Source organism: Protopterus annectens, chromosome 2.part1 (assembly GCF_019279795.1).
Source record: "Protopterus annectens isolate FY-2018-M chromosome 2.part1, PAN1.0, whole genome shotgun sequence".
Taxonomy (NCBI): domain Eukaryota; kingdom Metazoa; phylum Chordata; order Ceratodontiformes; family Protopteridae; genus Protopterus; species Protopterus annectens.
Genome location: NC_056729.1, coordinates 1955432025 through 1955444745, shown reverse-complemented (window position 1 = coordinate 1955444745; position 12721 = coordinate 1955432025). Strand labels below are relative to the sequence as shown.

Genomic DNA, 12721 nt, shown 5'->3' with positions numbered 1-12721 from the left:
AGTAGGAAGAAACACAAATACAGTAAACGCAGATGAATAAAGTGCAATTTTTATATATATATATATATATATATATATATATATATATATATATATATATATATATATATATATATATATATATATATATATATATATATATATATATATATATAAACAATAGAAAACGAACAATCTGATTTAAACAAGTTACCCAATTAAAACTCAGAACTGAGCCCTGTTCCAGCAGTCTTCAATCAGACAAGTTCTAACTGCACACTCCCACTACTAGGGTGCAGAGGAACCTTCTCCAAAAAAGATGGCCTGGATCAGTGCTCAAGTTATACAAACAAAGCTAGATTCAGCAGGCCTGAATCTGGTCCTCTGCTACAGCAACAAGGTGCACCAATTTCAGAAAGAAACAGTTCGAATAAGTAGGCACAATAAGCCTGTGACCAGAAATTCCCAGCTCAGAAGGGCAGAATCCAGCCTCTCCTCCCACAAGAGTGCAGACCACAAACCTTCTTAATGTAGAATAACTGGCCTAAAGCCCAAGTGTTTAAACCAGAACTAATACACTTTTAGACTAGCAGACATTGGGCCTTCAATCAGCAATTCCCAGCTTAGAAGGATGTACGCTACCTGTCCTGCCACAACAATGTAGTCCACAAACCTTCTTAATGTAAAACAACTGGTATGAAGCCCAAGTGCTTAAACCAAAAGACTTAGAATAAGTTACAATTTAATCAGGCTACTACTAAGCAGCAATAAGTGCAGCAGAATAAATAAAATTGAGTACTTTTAAGAAGAGGCAAAAGCAAAATAAAGAAGGAGGAAACACAAATGCAGTAAAAGCAGATGATTTTTTTTTTTTTTTGTTAGTAAAATGCAAGGAGAGAGGAAGGAAGAACCTAAGTGGGTTTGGCCTTCTCAAATCTTCTCTCTGTATTATGTAGAGTGAACACTAGACTCAGAATATGACCTCACTGTATTCGGTTAAGTGAGCAAATGAGTCCATCTCTCAGGAGGAGTGTTCAAATACAGACTTACTGGAGGGGCGGGCAATTCCAGAGCCACCAACACTAGCACCAAAACGAACATGGAGGGTGAGAATAAACACTTATCTTTTCTCAGTATCACAGCTGGCAGTAGATCAAGCTCTTTGCAGCAGCCTGAGCAACAGGTATATCTGATTTAAAACACAGGACAGACTTTGAGACAGAACTTTGAGAGTCAACAACCTCAGCATTACTTCTGTGGCAATTTTCAGTATTAAATAACTACAGTTTGTGACATCCTTATTATTCTGGTCCATGACAAAAGTGCCACTAAACTAAATAGATGCTCCCATTTTGTGTTGTTCACTTGTTCATCTTCCTGTTCCTGCTCATCATAGGTTCATACTAGGCTAACTGCCCTTATGGGCCATTTTAAGCCTAGCCAATTACCCCATGTCAGAATCAAACCCTGCACTTTGTGTTTCTAAGGTAAGCACCTTAACCATTACACAAACCTCCCACTCAAAGTACAAAGTAATGTGTAGCATATCGTCATCAAACAGTGCTTGGGCCCCACAGCCAACCTGGGTATTAATCCTCTAATCGCTCTTCTTTCCTCACATAATCCCTCCCAAAAATTACTCTTTTGTGTTTCTCTGCAAACATTTCTCCATCCATCCATCCATCCATCCACAACCCCTTTTTCCCCATTTTAGATCATGGGGTTGGGGTGTCACTTCAACAGTGACAGCCAAGGCCTCTCTTTTGTACCATAAACTCACACACACACTCACACCTATGTCCAATTTAGAGTGTCCAATCCACCTATTGTAATGTCTTTGGAATGTATGAGAAAACTGAAACACTTGGAGAAAACCTGCAAGAACACATGCAGACTCAACACAAAATGCACTGCAGCCGAAAACTGAACCAGAAACACTCTTGTGAGATGACAATGCTATGCATCCTATAAATTTATAACTTTATGCATCCCTTTGAGAATTTCCAGCACTTTTCTGAGAGACACAGAGTCAAGCACTAGGTTAAATTCAAAACAACACATTCTCTGAATATCCCATATCCACATCAGGAATTATCCAAGCATAAAACTTTATGTTTACTCTGCCAAAAACTCTTTGTCATAAACCCTTGTTAATAATCATTCTGTGCAGAGATATGTCAAAGTATACGGCCACACCTCATGGCTTCTTTTAGTACTGCCAATGAGGTTAACATTCACTGTTTACATTCGGTGGCAGCAGTGCTGGGAAAAGGTACGTTTTAAATTTTTGTTTGTTTGTTTTAATAAGCAGAAGCCAAAAATGTTGCCTGACAGACATAAAGGCTGTCTGCAGTTTGTGCACCATACCGTTCTAGCTCCACAGTCGCACAACCCCAGAAAAAGTTAAATTTAGAAAATAACAATTCAGTGTGTGTGGTGTCTGTGCCATGGTGGTGCAGAGGTGAGTATTGTCACCTTACAGCAAGAGGTTTTTTGGTTCAATTCTCGGCTGAAGCTCCTGTGCAGAGTCTATGGTCAAGTGAGTTTTAAAGACATGCAGGTAGGTTCGTATGTGTATGTGTCTGCCTTCTGTGAGGGTTGGGTGCCAGGCTGGCAACTCAACACCGTAAAAACGCCACTACCAATCAACCTGCAGACCGATGATCTGCTGTGGTGACCCCTAACCAGATAAAGCCAAAAGACATTGCTAGTGTGCGTGGTGTCTTCTCATTTCTCTGTGGTTAATAGCTTTCAGAGGTGCCAACACAGGATGCAAATGTGATGGCCAAAAGGTTAACCTGTTACTTTGGATAATTTGCATAACAGTGTATCACAATACACTGTGTCTGTTGTTGCTATTGTATGTTTTGTTCAGTTTTATGTTTTGAAAAGGTGTTAGGTTAACCAAAAATCTTTTACAAACAAAATTTTCTCAAATAAAATTTACTCAACACAGATAAAATCTTTATATCATCAGGCTAACTCTGATATTAAATTTGCATATAATACATATATAAGTAAATAGTGTTTCATCGTTAGCTCTGTACAGAATTTCACTTATGTTTATCCCCAAACCGAGACTGAAATTGTTCTAAATGGGATTCGCGTTCTACTTCAGTTTAAAATTCAAAATAAGATAAATAATAATTTGCTCTGCAACTAGATTAACCTATTTTCAAAAAGCAACAAATGCCAACAAGGAAAGTTTATTGTTATTTTTCTAATAAAAATTATGATTAAAATAGACAACCAAATAAAAAATAAAATAGGTAGAGATACTTGCAATAATAAACAAGACTAAATAAATTCACATCTTTGAGATCAGGCTGTTTTTCAAACATGTCACCAGCTGGGACACTCATGTATTCATGGTGTGTATACACTACAGCTGAAGTAGGTCGCTCTTTTGCCCTATAGAGATGAGTTGTTAGATGCTTACGTAAACAAGGTATCCAAGACATGACATTTCTGAAAGTGCAGATAAATAAGCATGATCTGATCAAAAATTGTATACATAGTATCAAAATCAACGGTAAATAAAGTATAATGAGAAAGCATTCCCCATTCTTGGTTATCCATAGCAACATATACTACCTGCAAGATATACCTTTGATGACACTTAAACAATGCCCCTTAATTTAAAGTTTATTCCTGGACAAAAATGCCATTTTTAACTCAGTTATCTAAACTGCTGTCTGAAAGTTCAGCACAATTTGGAACTTTGCTTCCAGATCAACAGCTTCCTTTTGTGCACTTTAAGCATGTGCTATCACCAGCTGTACTACTCTACTATTACCAGCTACAGTACTCTGCTATCACCAGCTACACTACTCCGTTACCACCAGTTACACTACTCTGCTATCACCAGTTACACTACTCTGTTACCACCAGTTACACTATTCTGCTATCAATCACCAGTTACACTACTCCGTTACCACCAGTTACACTACTCTGCTATCACCAGCTACACTACTCTGCTATCACCAGTTACACTACTCCATTACTACCAGCTACACTACTCTGCTATCACCAGTTACAGTACTCCATAATCACCAGCTACACTACTCTATTAACCAGTTCCACTACTCTGCTATCATCAGCTACACTACTCTGCTATCACCAGCTACACTACTCTGCTATTAACCAGTTACACTACTCTGCTATCACCAGTTATACTACTCTGTTCTACTCTATTTCCAGCTACACTACTCTATTAACCAGTTACACTACTCTGCTATCACCAGTTACACTACTCTGTTACTACCAGTTACACTATTCTGCTATCAATCACCAGTTACACTACTCCGTTACCACCAGTTACACTACTCTGCTATCACCAGCTACACTACTCTGCTATCACCAGTTACACTACTCCATTACTACCAGCTACACTACTCTGCTATCACCAGTTACAGTACTCCATAATCACCAGCTACACTACTCTATTAACCAGTTCCACTACTCTGCTATCATCAGCTATACTACTCTGCTATCACCAGCTACACTACTCTGCTATTAACCAGTTACACTACTCTGCTATCACCAGTTACACTACTCTGTTCTACTCTATTTCCAGCTACACTACTCTATTAACCAGTTACAGTACTCTGCTATCACCAGTTACATTATTCTGTTCTACTCTATTTCCAGCTACACTACTCTATTAACCAGTTACACTATTCTGCTATTACCATCTACACTACTCTGTTATTACCAGTTACACTACTCTGCTACCAACCAGTTACACTTTTCTGCTGTCACCAGTTACACTACTATACTATCACAGTTACAATACTCTGCTGTCGTCAGTTACACTACTCTCATGTCTGTATTATACAGCAGTTATTCACAATGTCTTATGGGTACCTTTTACCTCTGTAAAATTAGCCACATTTTTGACCCAGATTTGTCTCATATTAGTACACATCTGATTTCATCTTCGGTGGACCCTTATCACTCATGTAAGTTATCACCAGCTGTACACCACACACTGTCAGTTTACCAGACAGTGGCTGTTACTGCATGTCCTCAGAGTTATGACCAAAATGGGGGGGGGACAAACCATTGCAACATATTTGATGTGGAATGGATTGCCTAACTTGCTATAATGCTGATTATAGCCTCAGGAATGTGCAAAATGAACGTGTTCGATCTACATTCAGCCAGTGTAACTTGCCGCTTTCCCTACTTACCCTTCCTCTTCACCTCTTGGTTTTGCTTCCTTAATCAGTATTATTTCTATTTCTTCTTTAATAATTTTTATGCCTCATTTCCCTCCCATCCTGAGCATCAAGACCCACTCCCTACTCCCTAATTGGATCTTTAAGATTCCAGATGTTGAAGAACACAGACAGAGAAGGTAAAATTATCTGGAATGTGTGGGTGCAATACCCACCATGCTAGAACCAGTGACAATGCACACTTCTACTGCAAGGCAAACTAGACTGCACGCGCACGCCTTTGCTGGCTGAATCATTTCCCCTCCCTAATTCAAGTACTGTAATCCTAGGAATTTCCCTAGCTGGAGCTCTTACAGCTGGACTCTGTTACTGCACTCCCTCGGGTTGGATGAACTGGTGAAAGCCACTCACATCCTTTCCACCCTGGCTAACTCATCCAGTGGCCAGGATGCTTATCAAACTTGGGTCACCTGTAGCATAATCAGGACCAGCAGATCTGTACCAAAGCCTTTTTGTTCTTTATTCAAGTATGTAATTACCCACAGTTCCTCTGTTTCCACCCCTTTAATGTCATCCTGGCCTCTCATTTCATAACATGGCTGCAACACTTTATATCACTCCTTTATAAATATTTATGTCAAATGAAATGCATAATTTTCATGTATTTGTCTCTCATATTGACTAAAATGCACAACTTTCATGTATATATGTCTCCAAAATGGTTTACTATTGAAACATCGAACGGCACTACATCGACTGCACTATAGTCGAACACGGAAGTTCGAAAATAGTAATGTCGACGACAAAAAAACAATCTAGGACTGTGTTTTAACATGGGTCGAGGTAGGGGAGATGTTTGTAGTTCTGAATAATACTGAACACCTACCTCGACCCATGTTAAAACCATTCCTAGATTATTTTTTGATGTCGACATTACTATTTTCGAACTTCCGTGTTCGACTATAGTACAGTCGACGTAGTGCCGTTCAACATTTTAATAATAAACCCTCCAAAATGTACCTAATAATTTTTGGTATTCCCCAATCTGTTTATTACAAACTGTATTCTGCTGCTGTGTACTGTTGTTTCCTTATTCTGCATATGATATTTCATTAAGCATTTCACATATATTCTATATTAATGCCTGCTGTCTTGAAGATCATCCACAAAACAGGGCATGTTTATTCCCAACAGGACCCTTCAGTTACGACAATACAAATAAATAAATATACAGCACATCTCTAAACCTAGAACAAAAATGACATGCATCTAATTGCTATACAGTGTTACATATAATTAGGAATAATCGTCATTGAATGCATAATGTAATCCAATATACACTTTAGTGTTGAAGACAGTCTAAGGCTTTTGCATTTGAATACGTACAGCTTTTCTTGTTGGGGTGACTTGCACTGAGTGGTAGAAGTCTGGTTGCACTCTGCTAATTTTCTTGAGTTTTCTTTTCCTCAGGGAAGAGTCTTGCTCACTATCAGGCACTTCATTTATGGGCTGGGATTCCTCTATGCGAGCCCGTGCTCTTCTGGCATGACGAGGGCTCTGTCTGAAGCCCTGAAAATAAAAATAAATATAAAAAACAATCAAACCTCTTATTTTATATTATCTCCTAAAGCATATTAGTACTTGACAAATGATCACTTTGATAAATATCCTTGGTATGAAAGCTATACTATATATATTCTCCAATAAGTGCCGTCTTTCTCTTGACACAGTTTTATGCCATTAAGTTATAAATAGCTGGGCATTTTGGAATAATGTTTTCCCCTCATATGCATTTGTCTTAGGCAAGTTTCAACAAGCTTACCAGAATCAGTTCAGATGATGGAAAGGTGCTAAACATTTGTACATTATATACAATCAAGTAATTAAAACAAAGATTTCTTCTCACTGTGTGTCAATCCAAGATCCCTCTGAATTGCATGGTGTTGTACAAATGTGACATATCCCCACACATGGCACAGCAGAAATATTCATAGTAAGAAACCTATGCAGGGGTAGAATATACATTCTGCAACACACAAAGCTGTCTGCAGCCTATGTGTAGCTGCAAATTAACCTTTTAAATAATACTTCTGATTAATCTCTATTTACACTTGCACAAGCATAAATATTTCATCCAGAACTGATTAAGACGCTGCATCAAAGTACCTTTTTAACATTCTTGAGGAATTCCTCAGGCTTTACAGACCCATTTAGCAATGACACTACCAACAGCATCTATATTTTAGGGATAATAGGAAATGCTTCATACCTGGAATCTGGCTTGCAGAGACCAAAAGTCATATGCCATATCTTCTATATAATAAAATTGTTGGTTTACTTTTCGTGAATTCTATTTAATTTTAATAAAAATAAGTATTGCTAGTATGTAAGAAAAGAAAAAAAAATACATTTAATATGTATACTGTTTATTAGCCAACACACATTTACACTTAATAAATGTGTTTTTTGTGCTATTGCGGTATACAAGTGTATGAGTGCTAGTCGTGGTTCCATTTAAATGAACCATGTCATGGGATAATAAACAAAGAAAACAAAATACACTTATTACAAAAAAATCTGTAATTAAGGTATATGCCTGCAAATGCACCTGTTTAAAGTAATGGACAAACGCAGAAGTTGGGTTCTACTTGTGATGGCCTCCAACAAATGATAGAACAGGGGGAACAGATGCAGAAATATATAAGTACGAGACAGGGGCACATCTAGGAGTGAGAGGGAAGGCTCCATAATCCAATTAAAACTGGCCTCTGAACATGTGATAAGCCAAAACACAAAGAGAATGAACAACAGAGTGAGATTACAAGAAGTGTACAAACAGCTAGTGATACCAAATATGGAGTCCTGCATCCTGTCACAGGGTGGGAGGTTGGCATAATGGTTAAAGTGTTACCTTATAGATACAAGGTGCAGGGTTTGATTCTGGCATGGGGTAATTGGCTAGGCTTATAATAGCCCATATGGGCAATTAGCCTAGTACTAATCTATGAATCTATGGACCTAATGCTTGTATAACAAGTTTATAAACAAGATGGGCATAGATTTGGTGAGTGTATTGAAAATAGCTCAGTGTCCATAGTGAAGTCCATACAAGATAGGTATAAAGGAGCTTCTAGTGCAATACAGCACTCCAGGTACAAAGTTAGCTGATTATGTAATCCATTCACTTATCGCTTTACTGTGTAGCTCAAGTGATATACTGCAATCTGCAGATATGATTGTATACTAAAGAAAAATTAAAAGAGGGGCAAGGAAACAAAAGTTTGTGTTATCTCCTAAAGCATATTAGTACTTGACAAATGATCACTTTGATAAATATCCTTGGTATGAAAGCTATACTATATATATTCTCCAATAAGTGCTGTCTTTCTTATGACACAGTTTTACACCATTAAGTTACAGACATTGCCATTTGACACCTATTTGTACCTAAACACTCCTATTTTAGCAATTGTTTTCTGTGACATGCAGTGACCTTGGCATGAGCATTACCGGGTAAGGGGAGTGTTGGGGGAGTAGTACAAAAAAATGCTCTGATGTTTTTCATTATGACACATTTCTTCAAATACTGCACAGCAATAAGTACATTTGTCTCAAGGAGGTGGGTGCTCAGACTGCCAATTCTGAGCATTTTTTTCCAGGGAAACTGCATTTCAAGATCAGACTCAAACAATCATTGCAGTGGAAACAAAGTTCAGTGTCACAATGCAGCCCTTACAGCACAGCACAGTAAGATAGAAGGGATAATACAACTACTGTACCATGCATTTTATGTTTATGAACCCACTGGTAACCAGCCATAACAAGTGCACATTACTTTTAGCACTCAAATCATTTAGCAAATCATATGTAACTAGATTACCTAAGCATGACTGTTTCCTAGCTTGCAGCCTCCTTCCTGCAATACAAGAATTCACAGGAAGCCTTAGGTAATGTTCATAGGTTCATATGTTGGTACTAGGTCCTAGGGCCTATACAAGCCTAGCCATAACAATTCCCTGGATATTTCTTCCCACAATATTTACTTCCCTGGACCCCTGTCTAGCAGGGTGACTGACGTGATCCCTGGGGTGAATTTCCTATCTCCCATCCAATCATCAAAGTTCCTTTTGAAGAGGGCCAAAGATGCACTCTGCTTGACGTGTATGGACAGTCTATTCCACAGTCTGGGGAGTCTCTGGGTCAGGAACATATCCCTCCAGCATGTTTTTTTCATTGTGATGACAAGGTTTAGATCCCTGGAGCATGTGGCTCTGACAGATTGGGATTTTTTTAAGTGTAGCATGTCCAACAGCTCTGGGTTTGACATGGCCTTGTATGTTAAGCAGAGATTGCCTCTGAGTAGGCAATATGCCACAGAGTATAGCTGGAGTTTTTTTAGATGGTCAGCATAGGGCATCTGCTTTAGGCCTGTGACTCTTTTAGTGAGGTATTTCTGTGGCCTTTCCAGTTGTTGCAGATGTCTTGAGAAGTACATACCAAATAGGGCATTGTATTCTATAATGGGTCTAATGAGGGATGAGTACAGTGGGACAATGACCTCCTTTTTTCTGGATGAAAAGCCCTTTGTGATGAGGTGTGCCACATAGAAGGATTTCCTGACTGTTGTGGCGATGTGGTTATCGAAGGTGAGACCACTGTCCACCTGTGTCCCTAAGTCTCTTATCACACTTTTGGTGTTTAGTGTACTGCCACCTATGTGGTAATTCACGGGTACATGTTTTTTCCCAAAGGGGATAACTATACATTTCTTGGCATTGAGCTTGAGCCCATGGCTCTGGCACCAAGCATCTGTTTCTGTAAGGCCCTTTTGTAGAATATCTACATCAGTTCGGGATTCAATAATGGCTCCCAGTTTGCAGTCATCTGCGAAATTTGTTAGCCAGAGCCCCTTAGTGTTGGCCTGTACTTCAGTGATGTAGATGCCAAACAAGAGCAGTCCCAGGAGTGAACCCTGAGGTACTCCACTTGTCACTTGTCTGGAGCTGGATTTGGAGTCAGCTACTTTTACTATGTGGGTTCTGTCAGTAAGCCAGTTGGCAACCCATCAAGTGACATAGGGATTAATGCCCAGCTTAGTAAGTTCATCTATGATTCCAGAGTGGGGGATGGTATCAAAGGCCTTGGCGAGGTCCAGATAGGCTGTGTGGAGTGGGACCGCCTTACCCTCGTCCATAGCTCTGGAGACTGATTCAAAGAAGTCAGTCAGATTCAGGAGACCAGATCGGCATTTCACGAACCCAAACTGGGTGGGGTCCAGTGTTTGAAGGTTGCCAATGTCTTTGTTTATAAGTTCCATGATAATACGTTCCATGACCTTGCAGATCAGGCTCATCAAACTGACAGGGCGATAGTTCCCACCTCCCTTTTGGAGTGGGATAACTGTAGCTGTGTGCCACTCAGTGGGCACACAGCCTGAGGTGAGGCTATGATTAAACATGACACTTAGATGAGGTGCCAGTTCGTTTTGTAGTTCATGTAGTACACAGCACGGGATGTCGTCTGGTCCCATGAATGCTGCTGTATTCTTACCTTTGGAGAGTGTGGTTTTTACCTGTGTGGTTGTTATTACTGGAATTTGGCAATATTTTGGTATTGAGATGGGCCCTTTAGTGGGTGAGAGGGGGGTGAATTTGGCACTGAATCAATCTGCCAGGATACTGGCAATATCTTTGGGATAAGTATATTTAATGCCATTCTGTTGTAGCTTAGAGCAGATCTGAGCATTGCCATTTAGATTCTTGACATAGCTATAGAATGCCTTGTGGTTGTCTTTGGAATCTTTGGCAGTTTTATTTTCGCAACTAGCTTTGAAGGATTTTATGAGGGATCTCAGCTTCTTACTGAGGCTGGTAAGGGAGTTTTTTGCATCCTGGGATTTTCCTCTTTTCTGCAACAGTTTTTTCCTTTTGTTGTAAAGTTTGTTTATGGCAGGGGACCACCAGATTGGCTTCCTATTTTTGGAGGAGAGCGTCTTGGTTCTATTTGGGATGGCATGATTCATGCACGAGTGGATGTACTCGTACAGTGCCTTAGTGTAGGATTCAGCAGTCGAACTTTCATTTCCCGTCTACATGGGTGTCATGAAGTTTGTCACTTCTGACTTGAATAGCATGAAGTTGGCTTTAGAGAAGTTTTTTATGGAGGTTTCCTTACTGGGGGGTGGGGGAGGGATGTAGATGTCAAGGGTGATTAGCTTATGGTCAGACCTGACCAACGAGGGAGTGACCATAGATGTGGAACATCGATTTCCCATGTTGGTAATGACCAGGTCTAGGATATTGGAGCCCCTGGTGGGACTATGGATTAGTTGATCCAGGGCATTAGAATTTATGAATTCCAAGAACCGTTGGGTAAAGGTGTTGGCACATGAGTAGTTTTCCCAGTTAATGGCAGGGTATTTGAAATCACCCAGTATTAGGGTGTTTGGTTGTATCTTAATATTTTCCAGTATGTTTAGAAAGGTGTAGTGAGAATCTTGGGGCATGGTGGGGGATCTGTATCAAGCTACAGTTTGGATTGCAGTCTTACCTAGTGTTAGTTGCACCTGGAGAATTTCAGGCACATTGTGTTGGGTAACTAGCCTGGTGGTGTGAATATCCTTGGTGAATATGGGCACTCCTCCACCTTTAGTGTTTCGGTCCTGGTTTGCTGGCCAAAAAGTGTGGTAAGACTTATAGCCTGGTATTGCAGGGGGTGCTCTCTGGAGCCTTGAACTAGGTCTCAGTTACTGCACAGATATCGATGTTCTCCATTTTTAGGAGAGCCTCGAGAGAGTGCATTTTGAGGTTTAGACTTCTACCATTGAGTAGCATTACCTTCAGATTTTGCATGCTTGTACCTGTTACGGTGATGGTTTTGTCTTTTGAACATTGCCTAAAAAAGGCACTATAGGGGTGGCAAGAGCCTTAGCCAGTAACCTGAATCCCAGGGGCGACAGGTACAGACCATCTCTGGCAAAGCATTGTGGTCTAGTCTACCTTCCACTGCCACCATGACTTAAACATGTAAGCACATACAAGTAGCAGCTACTCCACTCTTCTAAACTTGGTGCTTAAAACACATTAATTTATTCTCTACTGGTTGTTTGTCCACTGTACAGTCTTAGAAAGAGCAAAGACTATGCATTGTATTTACTTATTTGTTTGTTTGCTTTTTACTTGCTTTTTGCTTACCAAGGTAATCCAACTGGGCAAAGCCCTTTTGTTAGCACAGGCCCATGGAGAAAAACACTACAAAGAAAAGTGACATTTTACAAACAGATTCCTATTAATTAATCTGATAAAGTAATCCTACATCCAATAGACATGTCTGCATATTTACAAGGAAGTAGTTAGAAATATGTAGAAAATGTAGTTTACAGAAGGAGTTTACATATGTATGCAGTGGTAGTAAACTATACAGCTTATATTCAACTCCCTTATGTTTTCAGAAAGCAGTGTATTCTATCTCCATGAACAGAGCTGTAAAGGTATATATATTAAATATAATTGTATATAATAATTCTATATTCCACTATTTGAACTCAGAGTGCTATATTGATG

The 12721-nt window shown here is 39.5% G+C and overlaps 1 protein-coding gene across 1 annotated transcript in view; it reads right to left on the bottom strand.

Moving 5' to 3' along the window:
- DST (dystonin) overlaps window positions 1-12721 on the bottom strand; it is a 4096730-nt gene that overhangs the window by 3788217 nt on the left and 295792 nt on the right. Inside the window, exon 3 of the mRNA XM_044063350.1 lies at window positions 6567-6728. Within this exon, the coding sequence (XP_043919285.1) occupies window positions 6567-6728 (162 nt within the window). The remainder of the gene's footprint in view (window positions 1-6566; window positions 6729-12721) is intronic.